The 25,326-nt window shown below is 39.4% G+C and overlaps 1 protein-coding gene across 3 annotated transcripts in view; it reads right to left on the bottom strand.

Annotated features, from left to right (window-relative positions):
* Nucleotides 1-22,930, bottom strand: part of LOC130911312 (zinc finger protein OZF-like) — a 76,169-nt gene extending 53,239 nt beyond the window's left edge. Inside the window, exons 1-2 of one of the 3 annotated variants that reach the window (XM_057829189.1) lie at nt 22,608-22,930; nt 246-638 (exon numbers count right to left, since the gene is read on the bottom strand). In XM_057829189.1, coding sequence (XP_057685172.1) covers nt 246-638; nt 22,608-22,707 — 493 coding nt within the window. In that variant the 5' untranslated portion in view covers nt 22,708-22,930. The other 2 variants (XM_057829190.1, XM_057829192.1) reach the window with 2 other exon arrangements.
* Between the last annotated feature and the right edge of the window lie 2,396 nt (nt 22,931-25,326).

The following is a 25,326-nucleotide window of genomic DNA, read 5'->3' on the forward strand; positions in this document are numbered from 1 at the left end:
TCGGTTGAAAAATGCATTATCGTGCATCACTAGCTTTCAGGTGTCATATGCACTTTAAACTTGTGCTTATGTGCCAATGTCAAAATTAGTCAGTCATATGGTCCAACAACAAGGATTGGACACATTATCACAGAAAAGACTAAAAGGATTGAACCAATGCCACCAAATAATAGTTCCAGCTTTCTGCATACACCGCGTCAGACAGAGCCCCACACCCCCCTCAATACGAGTAACTTGATACTCACAGAACAGCAAGTGTGATGTGGCGTCGACTCTATCTGATGGTTTAGCGATGAGGTTGTCTGCTAGGGATCCATCTGTTGAACTGCTACTGCCACTTGGCGGCTCTGCCCCTTTGCTGCCCTCGCTTGGATATCCATCTTCACACTTCAATAGCTCACCAGTCCAGCTGAGCATGTCCACCACCTCCTCTTTAACATACGGAGGGTTCTCTTCCTCATTTTTGAAGGGATGAGGTTGCTGTTGCTTCTCAATGTGGGGGTTCTCAACTCTAATGAAATACTCTTCCTGCTCCTCTTTAATGTGGACGAATTCTTCCTCCACCTTCTTGAAGCGTGGCGACTCTTCCTCCTCCTCTTCTTCCATGCGAGCAGACTCCTGGCATTCAGGACTGAAATCTGCAATACACATGAGCCAAATCATATTTCTTCATTTGCCATATTCAGTCCCCAAAATATTTACTGCTACAAAAATATTCCTCCGTGACGATTTTGTATTTATTCCTGTCTTGTTGTCATCCAGTACAACACAATGCAATTTAAATTGAATTACATCACATTTTAACAAGACAGACACAAACATAAACAGTATTTAATTTGACCTATCAGCTGGTTTGACGCGGAGAATCGGAATGGGTTTGATATACAGTGATACCTCTACATACCAAGTTAATTCGTTCCACGACCTTTTTTGTAAGTCGAAATGGTTGTATGTCGAGCAGGATTTTCCCATAAGAATACATTATAATTGAATTAATTCGTTCCACAGCCCTAAATACTGATGTTAGTTTTGCAAATATCAATTACAAGGAGCAAAACAAATAAATTATTAATAAAAATTGGAATAATAATAATAGTAATAATAATAATAATTAGAGCTGGGAATCTTTGGGCACCTAACAATTCGATTACGATTACGATTCAGATGGTCCGATTCGATTCTAAAACGATTATTGATGCACCCCCCCCCCCCCTTTTTTTTTTTTTTTTTAAATATTTTGTACATTTGTTCCAAAATTGTTCAAAAATACTCTCAGGCTAAACCAAACTACTATTTCAGTATCAAGTTAACATATAGCAGTAAACAAATATACAAAAATAACAGTAAATAAAAAACTCCAGTCCCCATTCTGTATCAGCAGCTTTAAACTACATTCGATTAATGTTGTGAATCAACCGTGAACGTTAATCCATAATTTCCCTTTTGTCAACTTTCGACATGTGAAAGTTTTAAAACTATTTTAAAGATAGATTCAAGTCAATATTTTACCGATTTAGGAGTATTTTAGATAAAAAGTTAATTAGGTTTGCTTGGAAGGTTCGCTACAACAGCCTTGCAGAGAAGTGTACTGCTTTAAGATGGCGGCCGTTTACTACGTCTGCATCTAGCTTTTTGTAGATGTGCTGCAAACGCTACCGCTACCGTGTTGCATCTAGTCTTATATAAATGATATCTACCGTAACATTATGTGGATGACGTACTTTTGTAGCAGCTTCAGGTATGTTGTTGTGGTTTTTTTTATCTCGTGGCATGAGTTGAGCATTGGCATTACCCGAGGGGCCGGGTAATGAGAAGCATGATGTTTAGCTACTCTCGCTCCGTTGCTCATTGACCGCGCGGCGCGCTGAGTGTGTTGTACTTCCGCTTTACTTGGCATATTTCAATAATCAGAATTTGGATGTTTGTGAATCGTTCTCGAATCTTCCACGGCCGAATCGCGAATAATCTAAGAATCGGAAATTTTGCACACCTCTAATAATAATAATAATAATAAAAAAAACGGGTTCTAATGTGGCTGATGCTTTTTGATCTACCTGAACGCACCACGTGGATGACTTGACGAAGCCTTTTTACTTTCGTTTTGTTTATTTGCAGCGGGGGACAGAAGCCTGTTGTGTTGCACAAGTTGATGGAACAAATGATTAGAAACCTGACAAAGCTGGCGATTTCTTTGGCGATGTTACCACAATAATAATTGCCACCTTAACTTATAAAGACTGACGAACGGAGGGGGACCGCCGAGATCATAGACCGTCTACGGCTGTGTTGAGCCATATCACTGATGCGCACTCCACGCTGATATTTTTCTATCAAATCCTTCATATCCATCTTAATGTCAATGGTAAGCATCACTTTTTTCCTTTTTTTCACCACCTGCACTAACATGTTTGGAACCAATGTTGATTTCTCTCACTAGAAAATATGCCTTGCGTCCGTCTAGCGGGCAAACAAAGAGACTGCGGTGCTGTCATAGATCGTCGTATTTAGAGCATGTCGTCGGATGTAGAAACAAATGGCGAGGCAAATTTTACGTCGGATGTCAAAAACATTGTGTGTCGAAGCGATCGTATGTCGAGGTACCACTGCACTCCCAATGTGGTTCTTCATTATGTTTCATTGATTCGGAGAAAACAGTGAACAGCAGGGGGTTTACAGGGACGGGAAAGCACTCAGAAGAGGAAAGTAAACAACAACAACAAAAACATGATTAACAGCTATGCTACCTGTGAACGTAGTGGTGCTCTCGTTGCCTATTTATATTTACCTATTAACCCCATGCGGAGGGCCTGGTAACCCAGGAACAAAAACATGATTAACAGCTATGCTACCTGTGAACGTAGTGGTGCGCTCGTTGCCTATTTATATTTACCTATTAACCCCATGCGCAGGGCCTGGTAACCGAGGAGAAAAAGAAAGAACAGTAAGTCAATAGGAAATGCAGGGTGTACGCAATTCTGGCATTACGACAAAGGTGGGGAACCCAGTACCATGAAAATCCCCCGTTTGTGTTGCAAGGCTGCAACAACGAATCGATTAATAAATTAGTAGCCAACGAATTTTATGATCAATTTTTGACGGCTGCTATGAGCAGTCCTGTTTGGGTCCTTGTTTGTGAGGCTGCGCTCACACCAGTGATTAAAGCAAAAGTGAGAGTTCACTGCTACACTCAGGTTAAGTTGCTGAATCAATAATATTTACGATGTGTTCTTGAGTCATGTCTGTTGTTAGATCCAGTGTGCCTCCATCAGAGGTGAAGCCAACTGTATTATTTGTAGACAAAATAGCAAACAGGAGGTGGTTTTGGGAGGAGTGAAAGAAAGAAAGCAGACAGAAGAAGAAAAGACAAAAACAAAAAAATACATGGATAAACTGCTTTGTTACCTGGGAACATAGTGGTGCTATCGTTGTCTAGTTATATTTACCCGAGGACACAATGTGGGGGGCTGGTAACCGAGGAGAAAGAGACGGGATGGTAAGTCGATAGGAAACGTGATTAGGCGGGGTGGGACGTACACAATTCCAGCAATGCGAGGTGGGGAACCCAGTACCATGAAAAACATCTTTAAGTATTGATAGGTCGACATCCTGTTCTATGCTACTTGATCGCTAATCCTCGCACCGGCAATCTCATTTACCTGCGTATGCAGGCCTCCAGACTGCTCCTAAATGGGGGCATTTCACCCCTTACATTTGACACAGTACAAATAAATTTTAATCAGCTGGCACCTGGGCAAGTACGACTTTGCCGATTTTATTAAAAAATCATGAATTTATTTGTGGTAGACAAACTTCCCCACACTTAAGCCTAATTGTTGGCGGCTATGCAAAAGTTGCTAAAGCATTGTATTTATCGGTAATATAGTAAAATGAGTGAAAATGAAAATATTGACTGGGTTCATCTATGTTCATGGACGGTTAAATTCAAGACATATTAATGTTGTTGGAGACCAACTTGACAACAAACCCAAATTGTGGGCTGGCACAACAGGGTGTCAAGTAGTGTAAACTGGTCGTTGCTAAAAGTCACACCCAATCAATCGTATGACATCCGACAAGTGGAGCCACATAAACAACTTAGGCTAGGTTCATACTGCATGTCTTAATGCACAAATCCAATTTTTTGTCATATCTGTTTTTTTGGCGTGCCCGTTCAGACTGCCTAAGTTTTAGGCATGCGCACTAATTCGCAGTCCGACACGCGCTGAGCAAAAAGACCCGCATGCGCAGAAGCATTAAAACAAATGACAACACAAGCTGGCTGTCATCAGTCATTCCAGTGAGATCATATTTTGATTTCCAAAAAGAGGACACAAATAACAGACATAAACAATCCCCGTTTTGGCTTATATTCAAAGTTCACATGGATTGATAGCATGCACGCACCGTCCGTGCATGTCGTACACACATACGGGCAGTTTGCGCCGATTCTTGGCCGTGTAGGCAATCTTGAAATATTGCTCAAATAGAGCAAAAAGAAAAAACTACATTTCCTCACGCCATTAGACGCCACTTCCTGCCGAGAGCCCCGAGCTGTGTTCGTACTGTTAGCTCCATGTGTTAATCAAGAAACAAAGTTGTCAGCACGTCGTGTGTTAGATACATTTGTAAACAAAAAGCTCATAACAAGACACTATGCACGATCCATTTAAGAGACGCTGGAATAGTAGGAGGCGAGGAGGAGATCAGCGAGAAGCAAAACTTCACGGTCGAATGTGGCGGCAGTCCGCTATTATTTTGTTTTCTTATTGTTGCCACAATAAAGTGGAGAAAGCCATCAACGACTCATCTCCTTCTTTCCCTGCAACGTTTTTATATTATTATTTTAAATGCACGAGAGCTGCTGGATCTGCCAAAATAAACATGAAGTCTGATTATTATTTTTTTAACAATGTCATCAGATAGACAAAAACATAAAATTATGTGCAAATGCCTGCATCTTCAAATCATGAAAATAATAACAGCCTATATCTTACCAATCTTGTAATCCCAATGAGTCTTGTATCCATTACATGTCAGGTAGTCTAGGCACATTGTTTGCATCCTGATTAGCGTCTGGCTAATACATGTTAGGTCCAACATAAAATTCCAAGCTTCTCTTCTTCCTCTAACTCTTCAAAAACTTAGATCTCCTCCCTTGCGCTCGATTTATCGCTTATATCGCTGTTTGAATCATTGTTTGAAGGGCTTTGTATGGCGGCCATATGCATGGAGCTGCCATCACTGTTCCCGGTGTGACGTATCACTTCCGGGTTCGTCCCCTTTCAGGCTCGAACTTCGGAAACGCAATTATTTTGTCAAATATACAACATATAAATTATTTTTTCATGCTTTATTTGTTGAACAATGTTTTTAATTACTTTAATTGTGACCCTATTTGGCATGTTATGAAATGACTTCACATTTCTGCTTTAATGGAATTACAATGTATTCCTATGGGAAAATCATGCTCGACATACGACTAACAAACAAGGTCATGGAACGAATTAACTTCGTATGTAGGGGAACCACTGTATTGTACAGCCCAACCGAGAGGTATCATAAAGTATGTGCTGGTCACACACTGCTAAAATGATACAGTGATCCCTCGTTTTTAGTGCTTAATGGGGACCGGAACCCTCCACAATAAGTGAAAAACAGCAAAGTCGCGCCCCCCCCCCCCAATTTTTTTTTTTTTTTTCCCCGTATGATCAGCCGCCTGACTATCCTGACCCCCGGCTGGGTGGACGTCCTCGTTGCCCCCCCCCCCCCCCCAATCTGGCTAGATGGACCCCCTCATGTTCCCTCACCCCAATGCATCTCAACAAACTGGAACTCCTTCTGCTAATACCCATCATCAGTGGTGGTGCATCTTAGAGCAGGGCGGTAAACCGAAAATTTACCGTCACCGAAATTCTTCACGATGACCGACGTAATTTTGACCATGTCGGTAAATTCGGTAATTGAATAAAACAAGAAAATATAGTCTTTCTATCCCGCTTTGACGCTGTGTTGTTCGGCTATGTTCACTCCCCTTTAAGAAAGCAGACAGTGTGCTTACGTATGGAGTCACGTGGTTTTCAGGAAGCCAAACAAACAGAAGCCTGGTAGGCTAACAATAGCGGCTAACGCTACAAGTTAACAGGATGGAGTCGGGCTTAAGTTAGTTTCGCCAAACTTTCACCCGACATTAAGTAAACTCTTGGCTGGTTCCAGACGGGCTTTCACCCGCTGTCCTCCCTGGTTCTCACGATATCAGGAGAGGATGCTTTCAGTCCTTTCTTCTGGTAGCCAAGCCACAGGCCAACGCTAGCGGCTAACAACGGCTACAAATGAACGTGAAAGAGTCGGACAGCGCCTCTAACCTTGTCGAAACGGCTAAAATTAATGAGTGGACTGGGCACGGACTTCATGTAGCAATCATCATGTCGCTTTATTTGGCATCTCTGTGTGATTTCTCTGAAAGCTTTCATGATGGGAAAGTACTCAGCATAAAGTATAATCCAACAGTGAAGCCTATATATGACAGTTTAATGACCACAGCTATTTTTCTGTATATGTTTGCTTTATTCTGTCATCATAAAACCTTAAATGTTTCATTGGCATCAGAGCAATACAGCTTTAATCTGGTTGTGTCTGTGTGGGGGGTGCATGTATTAAAAAATGTTTCGGGAAAAAAAAAAAACTGAAACCTTGACGTAAACACTTGTGTTGAATAATTATGTCACAGCAGACATTACCAATAAGTTGTCTGAAGTGTAATGTTAAAGCTGCAAGTCATTTGTGTTAGAATGACATGTTTGCGCAGTCGTCATATTGATTTTTATAAGGTTGTACATTTTTCAAGTCATACAAGCTGTCATAAATAATCACACTAGAATTCTTATTGTTTACAAGATTTTTTTTATACTTAATGTTTAGACTGCAAGTGCAATTGTTAAATTGAAAGCTGGTTAAATAAATTTAATGAGAAAGTTAATTTGTATTCCATGCATTGATTTAAATTTTCAAATTATATAACAGTCTGCTTAGGCGAATTTATCGTCATTTATCGTTATCGAGGTAAATCTGCTCAATTTATTGTGATACGTACTTAAGGCCATGTCGCCCAGCCCAGTGCATCTATAGCCTGTCCGTCCTGGGAGTGGATCTCTCCTGACTGTGGTTCTCCCCAACGTTTCTCTTTTCCCACTGGGTTTTAGGAGTTTTTCCTTGCCGCCATGGAGGGTCTAAGGATGGGGGATGCCCACGACATGAACTTATCTCATTCATCTACTATATCTGACTGTGTAACAAATTGACTCTGTAAAACCCTCTGAGACAATCTTGTTGTGATATAGGCCTATACAAATAAAATTAAATTGAATTGAATCAATGTATTTATTCAGATTTATCATTAGAAAGAGATACTTAGTTTTTTTCACTTTTTTCCCCGGTAAGTATAATTTTTAAAAAAACTTATGTGGAAATATATTTAATTAGAGATGTCCCGATCCGATATTTGGATCGGATCGGACGCCGATATGGGCAAAAAAATATACCGGTATCGGATCGGCGGACACGGAAAAATTCCAATCCAGACTTCCGATCCTGTTTTTTTTTTTTAATAGTCCGGTCCCGGTTTTCCAGCGCACCGATTTACATAATCCATTCCAGTTTTTGCTTCGGTTTCCCTAAAATCCGGTCCGCATTTTATGGCACACCTTCAACACACTACATTACCGTCTCAGAATTTACCGAGAGACTATCGGTAAAAATGTCAGCTGTGTGGGATCATTTCACCTTAAAGGACGACAAAGACGAAGAGGCAGAGTGCAACATATGCCACAATAAAGTCAAGCGTGGTGGTAAAGCTGCAAGAAGTTTTAATACAACCAACCTAATCAAGCATTTAGCGAAATACCACCACAAACAATATGAGCAGTATGTTAAGAAAACCGAAGACAAAAAGAAAGGTCCTACGCAACTAACACTGGCAGAAACTTTTGCTATGCGTTACAAACTGGCACTTGACAGTCCCAAAGCCCAGGGAATAACAACAGGGTCCCCCCAGGATTGATAAATCTAAATTCAAGACTTTTAAGACCTTTTTTAATGCCATTTCAACTGAAAATTAATACTTTTCTCGCACCCATTATTTAGATAATATTTGTATTTGTATTTGTATTTATTTTGATCTCCATTAGTTGTAACAGGTACATCTACTCTTCCTGGAGTCAATTCAGCCTGCTCCGTTCAAACATTTACACCAGTGCTTGCCTCACCAACCAAAATGCATACGGAAAAAATAACAATAAAAAATCCCACACCCACCCCCTCCCCTCCCTCCCTATCCATACACTCACACACACACCCCTACATATAAATGCACATATAGTACAGACATACACATTACATATATCTCTATACATATCTATATACTACATGCATGTACATGTACAGAAAAGACCCAGTCTTTGTTTTCCTGACGTTCATTGACGTTATCTGGCTCATGGCGGTTAGTTATTTCGTTTCAGAATTCATTACTAATTAAATGTCTCTTCAGAAGCAACTTAAACTGATTTTTACTGTCTGCAGAAATAATTTCAATTGGCACAGTGTTCCAGCCCAACATCGCTCTATACATGACTGAACTTTTTCCATGGTTTGTTTTGACATGAGGCAAAATGAATCTACCCCCCATGGCATGACGGGTCTCATGTTGATGTTCATCAGAACTTCGATATAATTTTTGGAAAAGTACCTTTGGAATTTTAGTCGTAACTATATTTCTCGTAAAAGTAAGCAATGAAGCCGTAAATCTGTCTTTAACTTTTAACCAGGACAATGTGTTGTGCATCCAGTTTACGTTAGTTCTGAGTGAACAACGAAGCACACACCGAGCTGCTCTATTTTGGACAGTTTGTAAAGTTGTTATATGAGTTATAGCGGCACATGACCAAATATCAGAGCAGTAATCTAAGTGTGACAACACAAGTGTCTTTGTCACATCTGCTCTCATATTAAGAGGCAGCATCTGGGAACATCTTCTTACCATTGAAAGACTTTGACCCATTCTGCGAAGTACTTTACAAATATGTTCTGACCAAGATAGTTTATTGTCAATCTCCACACCAAGAAGTTTAGTCACCTGTACCTGCTCAACACTAGTGTTTTTGACAACTAGATGTAGTTTGGGTTCAGTTAAAAGACTATGTTTGGTTCCAAAGACAATACTTTTTGTCTTGTCCACATTTAGTACTAGTTTGTTAGTCATAACCCAATCAGAAACATATTTTAACTCTTCCATCAAAACATTTTGAATTTCTTCGACTGTAGTTTGTGATGAATAAATTGTTGAGTCATCTGCGTACATGGCTATTTTTGCTTTTTTTAACACCAATGGCAGGTCATTAGTATATATAGAGAACAGGAGTGGTCCCAGGCAGCTTCCCTGTGGTATACCACAGTGAACATTTTTCCAGTCCGATAAGCTCCCATTAAAAAAGACAGCTTGCCTCCTGTTTTCAAGATAACTCTTAAGCCAGAGTAGTGCTGCTTGACCAAAGCCATAACATTGCATTTTTTTTAACAGGAGGTTGTGATCAATAAGATCAAAAGCTGAGCTAAAATCCAGCAGTACCGCTCCTGCCAGCCTTCTGTTATCTAATGCCGTTAGCCAATCATTTGTCATCTGTGCCAACGCTGTAGCGGTTGAATGCCCTGCTCTGTACGCATGTTGGAAATCTGTATTTAGATTATTATCTGAGAAATATTCTTGAGTTTGGTCAAAGACAATCCTTTCCATAATTTTACTCAGAGCAGGCAACAGACTGACCGGTCTACTATTAGGACCACAGAAAGGTAAGGCTGCACTTTTTTGTAATGGCACAATTTTAGCTGTTTTCCAAGCATTTGGATAAACTCCCTTATTAAAAGTCAGGTTTAGAATGTGAGTAATGGGAACTGCAATGAGGCTTGCAGCAAGTTTCAACAATTTTGGATCAATATTATCTACACCTGATGGCTTTTCTTTACATTCCAATAATAATTTTTCTACCTGGCTAATAGTAACATTAACAAATTCAAAGTTGCAAGTTTTCCCTTCCATAATACAATTCCTTATGAGAAGCTCTGCTTTTGAGTTATTAGTTTCTCCCATGTCCTCTCTTAACCTACCAATTTTATTACAAAAATAATTGTTTAAGTGATTGGCTATAACCATTGGCTTTGTGATAAACTGACCCCCTAATTCCATAAATGATGGAGTGGATTTAACGTTCCTTCCCAGCATACTATTCAGAATGCTCCATAATTTTTTGTTGTCATGTTTTCCATTTATAATCAAATTGTTATAGTACACCTTCTTTTTCTTTTTATTTAATTTAGTAACATAGTTTCTAAGTTTCCGATATATCTGCCAATCTGTTTCATAATGAGAAACATTTGCCACTCTTTTAGCCTCATCTCTTTGTGCCATGCAGTCCTTGAGTTCGGTATCTATCCAACCAGCTCTTACTTTGCTCACTGTACGCTTTTTTATCGGGGCGTGTTTATCACTCACCTCTAAGAACAGCTTGTTGAAAACTTCAACTGCAACATCTGGATTCTTACTAATCAACACTTCATCCCAACAGATATTACGGACATCCTCGATAAACCCATCTTCAGTAATATTGAATCATATTAAAAAAAATAAAGCACTGAACATCAAATTTAACCTCAATTACTAAGTGTGTTTGACAAAAGAATGCACATTTACTGAAGATACAATTGAAACATTTAAATATAAGGTCTTTCAGATTTTTTTCCCCCCAGGATAAAATGGATTTTACACTATTTTTGTAAAGCAACTTCAGAAATTACATTTGCAATACAACAGGTTTCCCTTTTAAGAGGACCTAGTCAAGGTGGTAGGTTGGTGATTGTCAAGTTGGTCACCTTAACTGCAAAGTGCTTGGGAAAATCCAGCAATTGGCAGTGAAAGTTTTAAAAAACAGCCACTAAATGACAGTAGTTTACCATTAATTACCACAAAATAAAAAAGCTACACATGACCATTTCCCTTGGTAATTGCTTTTTTCTAATCACATTACAAGTATACAAATCACGTTAATCCTTTGTTAGCTATTGAAGATATTTCTTTTAATCAGATAGAGAAAATCCATACTCTTATTCAATCAAGAAAAACATTTAAATATACCAGGAGGTGTTTTACTATTACCTACATTATAATTTGCCTATCACCATGCCATGTTATTCAGATCAACGTTACCCCGCACTCGTCCCAATAATAGTGTCAACCGTGTTGTGTATCTGAGGGTGATGGTGGATCTACGACTCCGGTTTATCCATGCTAAAGCTAGTGCACCTGCCAATACCCCATTGAACATGGCTAACTTTTAAATTAAAACTACGAAATTCACATTAATTCGAAAGGCAAACCGTGCAGAAATACATTATTGCATCTAACACATTTTAATTGGAGAAATTGGCAACTTACTTTGAAATGTTAAAGGGGAAGTTCAGATTTTTTGACATCAGGCTTATTCTTCGAGTTAGGGGGGTGGTTAAATAGTCAGTGGAGTTGATTTCAAAATATTCCGTATCGTTTGTTAGTCTTCTATTATTCTTCAGGGCTCCGGAGTGGCTATGCTAATGCAAGTCAATATGGCCAATTAGCATGCTCATGAAAACAACATATGCACGTAGGAGAATCACAGATGACGCATGCAATCAATAGTGTTGGCTATGTTTTCAGGATAAAGTTATTAAAACTTACCATTGTATGTCAATAACTGCAGTAAGAACAGCAACATTAGTAATTCAGTTGCCTTGCAGAGAAGAGAACAAGCTGGCTGCGCAGAGGGATATCACATTGGTCTTTTCACCGCTTTTTTTGTTGTCTTTTTTGTGGCAACGAAGCGACTTCCCGCCCCCAAAATGCAGGGAAGAATTGGGGCTGAACTGTTTTCAGGACTCAATAAATGGTTGCAAGTGAACACCAAGACTTTTTCCCACTTCTCAACAAAGGTGTTCTTGAAACTTTTTTCTTCGTAGACAAGACCAACTGGAAAAAAACAGGCAGCTATCAATGAGGTAAGTGGATTCCTGCATGCTTTATTTTTTGAAAGGCAAACATCTGGGAAGAGGCCAGCGACGTGTTCTTCCATCATGTGTCGTCTCCTGCATCCGTGACAAGTGCACTTCTGTCATTGGGAACTACAATGGTTTTAGGGAAACTGAAGATGCTTTGCAATTATTCTAAGTACAACTCCTACATACCCAGAAACTTTTGATCTTTTAAACCTTCACATTTCACAAATAAGACAATATGTGCGTTTTTTTTTTATTATAGTACATTCAAAAATATCCATTAAAAAGAAAAAAGGAAAATGTCAGCCTAATTATTTTTTAAATCTACTGACATGTAAAATGACTTTCTTTATCAGGCCTTTTGATGCCTGGGGAATTGTAGTTGGAGGCTTGAAATAAAAGTCTGGATCAGCAAACTTCACTGATGAACCCTGCAGTCTTTCCAGGACATGCGCCACCAAATTCTGTCAGAATGTCTGCGTTGTTGGCTCGTAACTCCTCCGGGCAACCCATCTTTTTTGTTTGCGTTGGAAACTCCAAGCTGTATCTCGAAGTCCCTAATAGAGTAAATTTGATTGGTTTATGTACACATAAGAAGGGTAGACTGCAATTGTTAATGGGGAAAAAAAGTTGATAAAGCCTACCAGAAGGGTAGACTGCAATTGTTAATGGGGAAAAAAAGTTGATAAAGCCTACCATCAGCATTCCTCGCTTGCTGGTGCCCTTGCCTTCATGGAGTTGAAAACCAAGTGGAGCCTCTTCTGGGTGTACATAAAGCATCTCCAGGTCACCTAAAGATCACAGTAAAAAGTAGTTTGTTAGATGTGTCATGATAATATGCCTGTGTTGTAGACACAACCGCACCACGGAATAAGGTAAACCCTAATATCTAAAAAAAAAAATTTCGCGGAATGTCATGTTCAGCAAAAAAGTTTTAGAATTATTTTTTTAAATCGTATTTAGGAGCGCTGTTCAACGCTTTCCCAAAGACCAAATCGGAGATTACTTCTTGGTTTATTCCTTTATTTATTACAAGCTAGGTAGGTGTCACTTATCTAAGGACATAGAAAACCAAGTTATCACTCTGTACGCTCAAAAGGTTTCTTCTCAATTTTTCATGAAAGTGATAAAGTATTCCAATATCCCCCAGTTCAGTTTATTATAAATAACCCTTCAATAACTGATTGGCTGAGGTGTCTGGGGCGAATAGTAAAGGTAAAAAAAAAATTGTATGATTGACATATTGATTACCGGTATTTACATACTACCGACTACTAGTCCCAATGAGGAAGAGTCAGAGTACGTGTCTGTGTGTGGGAGTGTGCACATAACCTACGAACGATTCGTAAACCAAATCCAAAGTGGAAGGATTTACTGCATTCGGGATGGTGATCTGGAAATTGACTGTACTGTTCCCCTTTGTGTGTGTGTGTGTGTGTGTGTGTGTGTGTGTGTGTGTGTGTGTGTGTGTGTGTGTGTGTGTGTGTGTGTGTGTGTGTGTGTGTGTGTGTGTGTGTGTGTGTGTGTGTGTGTGTGAGTGAGTGAGTGAACACAAGTGTACAGTCAGCCAAACTCCATTCAAAATGAATACGGGAGTCGGGCTCCAGGTGCTTTATTGTGCTGCACTGTCGCATCCAAAAATGAATCGGAGTGAAAAGACGATCCCTTCGAAGGTACAAACAACACAACCAGCTCTCACCAAACGACGGACTGACTAAAATACTACAAAAATGGCAGCCACAGTACTTCCTTCCTGTCAAACGGCTGTTAAAATAATAGCACGAAGGAAAAATGCACTTCGTGAGATATTGGACAGAACATTGACCATTGTTTCCAATTTAAAAACGCGAACCATAAATATGCATGGCGTTTGTTACAAGCCTCACTAACGCGAGCTGCAATATCGAGGTGTGCAAGCACATATATGTGATATATTTTCATATATATATAATTTTTTTTTTACCTGTTTATCGGAAGCTCTTGAAGACGTTTGGACACTCGAAGGCACAGCAATTGGGTAACAGGAGAGGATACCGATGAAAATGGGCGCTGCAAATACTCCAAAGCAGTACTTTTCCACCGGTGTGTGTGTGTATGTCATATCCAGCAGAGTAACCACATTTTATATCGTTCCTCGTTCTTCATAGTCAGGCGGTGGAAACTTTCCTTTGTCCATTTCTTCTGTATGTTTCCACAACTTCTAAAAGCACATTTCACCATTTTGACGTCCTTCCATGAACGCGCTGCATAGCAGACCAAGGTGAATACGAGTGGCCACAGCACTCCCCTCTATTGTGGTGCCATTACGCATAGAAAAAAATAGTCCCGCAGAATTAAATGAATTACGGCAGTTTGGTGAGACATTGTTTTGGCTGCAGGGGTTTCTTGAACATTGGGCTGCGTTTTTAATTTATTTGACTATGTTAGATCTGTGAATATCGGTTTTTATTAGCATGCTAACTGGCCATAATGACTTGCATTAGCATAATCACTGTGGAGCCCTGAAAATAATAAAAGACTAACAAACGATACGGAATTTTTCTCAATCAACTCCACTGACTATTTAACCCCCCCTAACTCGAAGAATAAGCCTGATGTCAAAAATTCGGAACTTCCCTTTTAAGCAGGTCCACTGCCTTCGCATGACCCATAAACTGCGACCCAAAGTATCTGAATGCGACTTGGTCGCCGATCCAATACCTCACATTCTGGTCCAACTGTTTGGACTTGGTTGTCTTGTTGAGGCTTCGTCAAACATAACAACTAAGGCATCTGAGCAGTTCCTTACGTTAGCACACAGTACTGTGCGATTGCCTGCTGTTGTGATGTTGACGCTAATGATGCTAACAGCGCGCACGCACGAGGTGCATTGTGATTTGTAGTGCAGTGCATCGTAAAAATTCTACGAGTCATCTTCGTTATGGACAAAAAAAAAAACAAAAAAAAAACTTCGTCACGGGTATAATTTAGGTTGCACAGAGATGTTCTTCAAAATCAAAACCACGGTGAAAAAATTCCAGACTTACGACAGCTAATTTAATACTTTTAATACCTTTAATAATGGAAAACTAAATTCAATGTTTTTTTAATACTTTTAATAACGCGCGGGTACCCTGAACATGAGTTATTGCCGAAGAATTCATTCTGAATGACGAGCCATTATCTCTCGTGAGTAAAGACTTAGAACCACGGTACAACATGCCCAGCTGTCATTACATCCTTGAGCGATTCGGCCGTGGAAGATTCGAGAACGATTCACAAACATCCAAATTCCGATTATTGAAATATGTCAAGTAAAGCGGAACTAATACACAGCGCGGTCTTCGGGACGCAATGAGAAACGGACCGCATTGCATCCCGAGAGTAAACATCATGCTTGTCATAGACCCGGGTAATGCCAATGCTCGACTCACGGCTTTAGCTCAACTCATCCGGCTGGATAAAAAACACAAGAATACCTGACTCCTGCTGACAGCCGCTACAAACTACGTCAACATCGTTTTACTGTAGATAATAGATATCATATTAAGCCTGAATGATATATCGTTTAAACATCGCCATCGTGATGTGCGTGTGCGCGATAGTCCCATCGCAAGCACGTGCGATAGTTTTTCTTTTTTTTGATCCACATACGCCTCATTTTCTGGTCTGCGCACAGCCTCCTACCCTCCCTCTCCCAGCCTTTTGATCCTCTCAGTCACTGCGGCACAACGATGGCTTTGATCTGGCCAAAGAAGCAGACTTCTCAAGGGCATCTGTCAATCATCGTTTAACTTGTTAAACAGTTGCAAGGAAGCCGCGCTGGAATGAATGTGTGTACTGTGGGGACGTTGGAGACATTTAAATGCCAGAAGTGATCATGAGGAGTTTGAAATTTCTACATGTCACTTCAACGGTCACAGCTAAAGTAGATAAACAGAAGCATTTAATAAAGCCAAGCATTTATCTGCTACAGTACTTTATTCTTGTTCAAAAATGATTTGGTTGGACAGCTATGTTTAAAATTTATCATAATTATGACATTTGAAGTGCTTAAAAACCATTTATTTATATACATTTTTTAAATCACTTTGGGGGGAAAAGTGCAGTTTTTCACTTATCGCGGCGGGTTCTTGTCCCCATTAACCGCGAAAAACAAGGGATGACTGTACACTGTGGTGATGGTGAGTCATCTAAAGTCTTTCCAAACAGCTATTTAAGTCATCTTGTGAAAATTTCTTGAAAAAAATATATATACATTTTTTTTTAATACCGCAATATAATATCGCAATATATCGCAAACCAAAAAAAATCGCAGCACTAGTTTTTTCCAATATCGTTCAGGCCTATAACATATGTATAGACCCTACTCACCTACGTCACAAAATGACATGTCGCTGTATCCGGCCGCCATATTGTCCGTATTTTTTAGACCGATTCTCATTGTTTTCAATTAGTCGTGCAAGTTATAGAGCAATTCATGGCAGCCCCGGTGTTATCTGACGCAGATGCAAAATGACATACTCGACAGCGTTAGCAACTTTGAAGTATGGAAAACATTGAAGTAGGGCTGCAGCTATCGAATATTTTAGTAATCGAGTAATCGACTGAAAATTCTATCGATTAATCGAGTAATCGGATAAAACATATTTTTAGGTGAAGAGCAATTATAGATATACATGAGAAAACAAGACATTTTATCATTTTCAGTCAATCAATGTCTTTATTTTTTATGTGTATTGTTGAAAACAGCCAACAATTGCATCTCAGATGTAACTAGAATTAAAAAAAAGACTAATTCACTATATATATATATATATATATATATATATATATATATATATATATATATATATATATATACATACACACACCTAAAAATGCCTTTACGCTTGATAACACACATTGCTTAAAAGTTACGATTTTTTCCCACGTTTTTCAATTGAATTTTTATTTGTGTCAAGCCATTTTTAAGTTCTAGTAAAGTTTTAAGTTAGTCTAAACTGTAAGTCCTGATAGGATTTTGAATTTTTGCAGTGTTCAAAATAAATGTATGATACAGGCTGTATTGGAGCACATTAGGGACTAGTGCTACTTGGTGTTTTATCCAGCAATGACTACTGAGCTAAAATTGATAGTTAGCATTATTGAGTTTTTATTTGACACCCTCATCACTCCACAACGCTATGTTATGTTAAAGCCTGTATGTAAGACACGTTAGCCACGCATCGAAAGTGGTCTTAATTAATAGAAACCTAGCCCTCCGCAGGGCTAACGTTACGTGAGCTAGTAGTGACAGTAACGTTAATCTTATATATTAGCGCTTAGCGCTCTTTGTTAGCGCTTAGCGCTCTACTGCTTTAAGATGGCGGCTGTTTGCTAACGCTGCCCAGACGCGGCCTAGTCTGTCATTGTGCATCTAGTTCAACATACATGTGATCTCTATGAGACACATCAGAGCTAACTGCAACTAACGTAGCATGTGCAGGCTAGTATTTTGCAACGTCGGAGTCGTTTGTAGCGGCTGTCTGCTGCAGTAAGTTTTTTTTTTTTTGCTTCTTCCTCTACGCACGTGACATCAGCGCGTTGTCCCGCATTAAAAGTAGTCCGAGCAAAACGTGATGCTTAGAGCTGTCAAAATAAACGAATACTCGAGGTGAATAAAATTACTCGGATCAGTTTTTAAACTCGAGTTACTCGAGTTGCTCGAGTATTCGTTTCAGCTCTACATTGAAGTATGGAAAACTAGATGTGTTAGTAAACAGCCGCCATCTTGAAGCAGGAGACTTCCCTAGTAGGCTGTTGTGAACCTTCCAAGCGAACCTAATTAACTTTTTATCTAAAATACTCCTAAATCGGCAAAATCTTGACTTGAATTGAATGTAGTTTAAAGCTGCTGATACAGAATGAGGACTTGAGTATTTTATTTACTGTTTTAAAATGTTAACTTGATACCGAAATAGTCGTTTATTTAAACCTGAGAGGCTTTTTATAAAATTATTGCAATTAATGCACGAAACATTAAAAGCATCTAATAGCTTGGGGGGTTTGTGGGATTATCCACTGAGGTTGTTTGTGTGTTTTGCAGTTAAGACAGTTTACAATATTATTTGCACGTTTTACTGACTGACTATGCCATTTCTGTTTGTTATTTATAATGTTTTGTGTTTGTCACTGAATAAACCGGTCCGTTTCTTGTTACCAACTGTTGTGTGTTATTCAAACTCACCTAATTCAGCTGGCTAGTTGTTATCAAGAGTACTAAAACCCTTTTCAACATGAGTCTGACAACAAAGTAAGGAGGCTAAATAACTTTAATACATGCTCAGATAAGCCGGTATCAGTATCGGCCAGTATCAGATCGGAAGTGCAAAACAATATCGGTATCGGATCAGAAGTGCAAAAACCTGGATTGGGACATCCCTCATTTTAATAAATTGATTTTAAGCACTTCAAATGTAATAATTATTTTTTAAACATGTTACTGTCCCACTGAATTATTTTTAAACAAGAAAAAATGTAGACGCCCAATCCATTTAATAAAAGTTAAAAAATGCTTGTCTTTATTCAATGCTTCATTGAGTGAGTCCACTGAAATCCACTCAAGCTGCTCAATTACACACAATAAGTTGCCACGGCAACTGTTTAACAAGTTAAACGATGTTGACACATGCGGCACTTTGAAGCATTGGCTTACCAGCGTCTCTGGCAAGATCAAAGCTTCACTGTTTGTCAATCATCGTTAACTTCAATAAGGGAGAGAAAGGGAGGGAAAGTGAGACTGCGATCGCCTCGGGTCAGCTCATCGGAATTCGAAGTAGCGAGGGATCACTGTATGCTCCTTCATGTTGACAAAGCGTGGCGTGGGGATGTAAATTTCCAAGTTGGCCACTGTGCTCGCAAGGTACTTGTCGTTCAATAAATCAGTTGCTGATTGGTTGTAGTGCCAGGTGACAGCAACAGGAATATAACAAAATTCCCATGTTAACCTACGTATGCCGGTGTTAAAAAACCTAGAGGATCAAAGCGTCCATTTTTTTAGTTTTATTTTCATGGGCCAACACATCTCAACTTGTGTTGGCACGTCACATGAACTACACATTCCAAAATCCCAAGTTTCCAATTCTTTGACTTCCGGCTACTATATTTGCGTGGACTCAACATGGTGAACGGTGGAGGTGAAAACCAGGAGAGAAAACTACATATGAAACCTGGAAATAATGACCCATTGGTTAGACTGGAGACGCTTTTAGGAAGAAGGTCCATGTTCTTAGAAAACTTCTTGAGAGTAAAACACGACAGTGCCACTGCAAAATATGTGGCGTATAAAAAATGCGTGGGTAAGGTACTGTTGTGACTCGGGGATGAGCAGAGTCTAAAATCAACAATCAATTCACTTTCCTCATGACCAACTTAAAGGTGGTGAAAAAATTTAGGGGGAAAACAATGGGAGTGGAATGGAATGGAAAGTCATTTTGACTTAGAGTGGGAGATGGTGTCCAAACAAAAATAAATGTTAGTAGAACTGAATTAGGATGTGTGAAAATAATCCTGTAAAGGAAAAACATCAAAGATACAGAAGAAAAAAGGGAAAAACCTTCTTTGTAACTATAGTCCAGACACTTCAAAAATATGCTTAAAATGTTTACTAAATGAAATTGCATGATTCGCCATCAAAAACAGCCATTTCAACAGCAGTATCAAAATTGCTCAAAGCAAAAAACCGAGTCATTGTTTACATTGCTAAAGTTCCGGTTTACTTCCGGGTTGTAAAATCTCCTGGCGGGCGACCCCACCATCAGTGTTAAAATGAAGACCTCTTGAAGGCATTTTGGAATCATACATCAACAGATTATTTTTACCGAACTCATCCATACATGTGCGGAAAATGTCGGTCAATGTGCAAAACATGTTTTACACGTTTCACTGCGCTATCGATCCGACGTTTTTGCAATTAGGCTTGAGCGTGTGACGTGGCACTCGCGAGGTTTCCGCCGCTATCGCCATTGTGGAAGCGAGAAACATAAACATTAAGGCATTTCAACACAGGTCGCTCTTTAAAAATGGTTGGAAATTATCGTGCGGTAAAGAATTGCAACAACTGATCGAATAGAAAGGAGAATGTACAGCTCGACGGAACACCATTGAGTTTCTTCCGGATCCTTACATGGAGAAAAGGCGAGGGAAAGGTCATATCTGAACTTACCAAACGTCGAAGAATGGCATGGGTGGCCTCGATCAGAAGGAAGGGCATAACGTTTGATTCTCCAGTTACACACTGAGTTTGCTCTATGCACTTCCACTCCGGTAAGTTAATTTCGTTTGTTTACGCAAATTTCGGTAACTTTACGCCCTAAGTCGGCCTGTTGTTAGCTATAGCTACAGCTAAACAACTAGCATGCATACATGTGCATTGTCTTCATAAGACATAATTCCTGTCGTTGCTAAATGAAAAAGCTGTAATATTTTGATGTGAGAGAGTGGCAAAGAATTTGTACACAGGCTACATTTTCTGCAACAAAAAATTTGTACATCCGTGGTCACAGACTAATGTAAACACTAAGGGTGTAACGGTACATGTATTTGTATTGAACAGTTTCGGTTCGGGGTCGTCGGTTCGGAACAGAGGCGTACCGAACGAGTTCCTAACGTAATGTAAGCCTTACTTTTCGAGGCTGTGAGTAGATCAGGTTACAGTTTCTTTGTGTAGATTATATTTACTCCATCTTCTCTACTATAATGAGGACCAACACAGTAGGACAGTATAAGAAACGTCAACGGCGCGACAACGTGGCCGCCGCGAGAACGCAGTGAAACGCGGCCGTTGAAGTCAATCAGCCAATGCACACCAGTCGCAGTGCGGCCGCGTGTCAGAAGCCGCTCAACGCAGCGCACAAGAAAATAACCGCAGTTTATTATTTGACACGAGACGCGGCCCTCCTGCGTCAGTACATACTACTAGCTAGCATCGGGCAGACCGGAAGTCACTCGTGTAAAAACACGGTGGATCCGGTCGATTTTCAAACTAATATGCAATCGTAACTCACTTTTTTGAGTCCATCAGATCTCTTGAGTGGTAGATGGGGGCACAGTTGACTTGTCTTTGTTGATTTACTGCTGTCTTCTCTGCTATAATAATAACCAACACGGCCCTGTGGGCAATACAAAACCCTCCCACCACAACAAAACATGTAGGAACTAATATTCACATAGGAACTAAAGTTATACAACATAAAATGAAATATATCAATGAATACTACATCACATTTGTAAAATATAAACACATAATAAAATAAATCATAGCCCATTTAAATAAAATTAATTGAAATGAGCAAAAACACCTGTAATTAAATAATAAGATCCTGCTTACACAATTTATTAATTTCTGTGTGGCACTTTGAGAAAATCCACCAATAAAGCTTTTGAAAACCGTTCATAAGAAAAAAAAAATGATTCATTGAGGCATTTCATTTGTAAAATACATGTTAAAATCTTTGTCATTGGGATTGCTTTTCTTTTTAGCACAGGACTTTTTTTTTCTTCTTTCTTTCAGAAACAAAGCTGACCAATACGCGGGGTCTGAAAGGCAAATTGTTGTTGGATTATTATCTTTAAATACCCGCTACTTTTTGAGCAGAATTCTAGCTTTGTATAGGCTAATGTTCCTATTGTTGAAAGCACAAGTGTGTTATAAACAACTAGCACATTTAAATTTTGCATTTTGTTTTCTTACTGTACCGCAAATGAACCGAACCGTGACCTCAAAACCGAGGTACGTACCGAACCGAGATTTTTGTGTACGTTACACCCCTAGACATTGCCTACCTTTGCTAGAAAGATGGTGTTGCCGTTTGCTATGGTCGTAATGTGAAGATCCTGCACCCATCCGCAGCAAAACTGTTCGTAGCTTTGTAGTTTCGGAATTGCTGATGAGTGTAGTAACATACACCAAACACTAAATACAGCATGATGTCCATTTCGCGTAGTGGTGGAAGCTTGTCGACATCTTTATTCCATTTGTGTTCGGCTTGCTCGTGAGGGTCAACATTGTTCACATCCTTAAAATTGCTCACATATCTGTCCTTCGCCGTGGTAACAAGTGTGTCTCTGTATCGAACTGGCAAGTTTTCCCTACATTTTTCCATCTTTGGCACTCGTAGTTGAATTATATTTGCCGTTAAGTTTTAATGTCCCGTGATGCAGACGTGCTCCCGCAATGGCTGCGTTGTCGCAAATCTCGCACGATCCCGTGCTGCTGTGACGTAAACGCTCGAGCCTAATAGGGTGCCCGCAAAAAAAAGCAAAATGTTCGTGACGTCACCTTTTAATCCGTATATATTAGTCAACAATGGTGACGTCAGTTTCTTAAAATGGGCAGAATAGGTCAAATGATATCTCTTTCAATAGTTTGTTATGTCACCTTGCACCGATATGGGTTTTGATTCTACTTTGATAGCAAGAATATTGAGCCGTTTTTGCAAATTTCCAGAATAGAATCCAAGATGGCTGCCATCGGTCCGAAATCCCGTGATAAGAAGCGTCAAACGTGAACCAACCTTCTAGTCTGTGAAGAACAACTTTTACGCCACAAAGTTTTTCAGGGAACTTTTCTGCCGCTGCTGTCGTTCTCGCGTCCATTTTCCATACCCGACGCATTGTTCTCGTTAGCTGCTAGGCTAAGCTAGACAAGGCTAAAGTAAACCACAAAGCTTCAACGAGCGCCAAGACGACTTGAATATTTGAACAGTGCTCAACACGTCGAGGGGTCGGCTCAGTGAAGCGAGGGAAATGATGGAGAAATAGGACAGGCGAAAAGAAAACAGTGACGGTGTAGCTACCAAAACTGTTTGGGTGTTCATGCCAGTTCGGGGGGCCTTCGTGTCACACTACTATTCATGCTATGTGATTGGCTGAGAATTCATGTGCTATCGTAAATGTGCCTGATCAAACCTGAAAGGTGCTGGCGCACGTGCCTGATTAGAAAGAAGTGCAATTTAATCCCCGTGGAATAATTTCTTTTGCTTTGTTAAAACAATATATGTGTATAAATGTATACATATATACAAGTACTCATATTTATGCACATATCAGGCATGTGCGGGGGGGTGAACACTCAGGTGAAATTACATTCAAAATGTACGAAATTTGGACTGCATACTAACAACTAGGATTGTTTTTGAAACGTCGTGAAAAAAATCTATGGGAGGCATTGGCGTCATTCTTCAACAAATTTACGTAAAATAACTGCCCGGTTTTTGCTTTTAACCAAGAATCGAGACTGTTTTACGTCCATATCTATAAAGAATTTAGTGATTTAAGCATTTATTCACAAGAATTTTGAACGGAAAACGCCATTGCGGCAGCGCCTTTATCATAACAAAGCTAACGCACTAGCTTCATTCTTAGACAAAAACTGCCCGTTTGTTTTGCTTTTAACCAAGAATCGAGACTGTTTCACGCCCATATTTATAAAGAATATATACAAATATATATATATTATATTATATATATATATATATATATATTATATATATATAATATATATATATATATATAAACATATAAACATAGCATTAACTTTCATTGTTACGCTGACGACACGCAACTGTATTTATCAATAAACCTGAGCAGATCAGGCAAGTGGATAAACTAAGCACCTGTGTCCCAGATATAAATACCTGGATGAGCACTAATTATCTTCTACTTAACCCTGAAAAGACAGAAGTCCTTATAATAGGCCCGAAAAGTGTGAGAGACTCTTCAACTGCCCAGATAGTCACTCTGGACAATGTAAGTGTAGCCTCCAGCACCACAGTTAAAAACCTAGGAGTTCTATTTGACCCAGACTTACCATTTAAAGCTCATATTAAACAAACCTGCAGAACAGCCTTTTTTCACCTGCGCAACATAGCCAAAATTAGAAATATTTTGTCTAAAAACGATGCAGAAAAATTAATTCATGCGTTCGTTACATCTAGATTGGATTACTGTAACTCCTTATTTGCAACTTGTCCTAAAAGTTCTCTAAAAGGTCTTCAGCTAGTCCAGAACACAGCAGCAAGACTTTTAACAGGAACTAATAGAAGAGAGCATATCACCCCTGTGCTCCAGGCCCTTCACTGGCTTCCAGTTGAGTTTAGAATTAAATTTAATATCCGCCTTCTTACATTTAAGACCATTAATAGTTTGGGGCCATCTTATCTCACCAATGCTCTGGTTCCATACCGCCCCAGCAGAACACTCTGTTCTCAGAATGCAGGTCTACAGGTAGTTCCCAGGGTCTCTAAAAGTACAGTAGGCGCTAGAGCCTTTAGCTACCAAGCTCCTGTCTTATGGAATCAGCTTCCAGCTAGTATTAAAGAAGCCGACACAGTCTGTACATATAAGATTAGACTAAAAACGTTCCTAATTGACAAAGCATATGGTCAGGCTAGTTGAAATCGTACTAGACTCACAGTTGAGTCTAAGCTGCACTAAAAGCTATAATGCGGGGGAAGAACAGCCACTGAGTCCTATCCCCTTTTTCTCACTCTACCTGTAATAAAGGCTCAGCCCTCTTCCTATTATTATTGGATTAAGGTGTATTTTATTTTCTTAAATTGCTCTCCCGTGTTTTTCCTGTGGGTGTCGCTATCTCACGATGCCTGTTTTGCTTGTGTTGGCTAGTGAGCAACTGAGCATTGAGCAATAATTTTAATCTGTGTAATCCTTCTTTTTCCTCGTTCCTTGATGTGCATCCAAGCACATCAGTAAGTGATAAGAAGTAGGTGAACTGTTATAGAGTTGTATTTTGTCTATTTAGTTCTCTTTGTGATGTTGGCAAAATTCGTTAGCATTCTAGCATCGATTGTTAACGGTCGCTATTGCTAACAGGTGCCAATGGAGTGGTTTATATGTGCATTGTTTATGTTTTTATACCATTGCGATGCATATAAGATGTGGATGTTGCATGACCTGTGTTATTTCGATTATTTGATTATTTATTTATTTTTCCCTTCAGGCATGACAAATCCAAATAAACATACAGCATTTATATGTGTTTACAATTAATTCAACCCGAAAAGAAAAGGGCTGATGGCAGAAGCAGAAGCTTATTGAAACCCGTCCTCAGTAGGGGGGACGAATATAGGACGCAGAAAATATCGAATATCAATTTTTGACATTCAGATTTCGTAGTGATTACAAGTTTTTTTTTTCTTTTTTTTTTTTTTTTTTTTAATAGTAATCATCCCCTCTGATTGTTCATTTTCCCAATATTCCATTGTCGATCGTGGC

The sequence above is a fragment of the Corythoichthys intestinalis genome, unplaced genomic scaffold, assembly GCF_030265065.1.
Source record: "Corythoichthys intestinalis isolate RoL2023-P3 unplaced genomic scaffold, ASM3026506v1 HiC_scaffold_26, whole genome shotgun sequence".
Lineage (NCBI taxonomy): Eukaryota > Metazoa > Chordata > Actinopteri > Syngnathiformes > Syngnathidae > Corythoichthys > Corythoichthys intestinalis.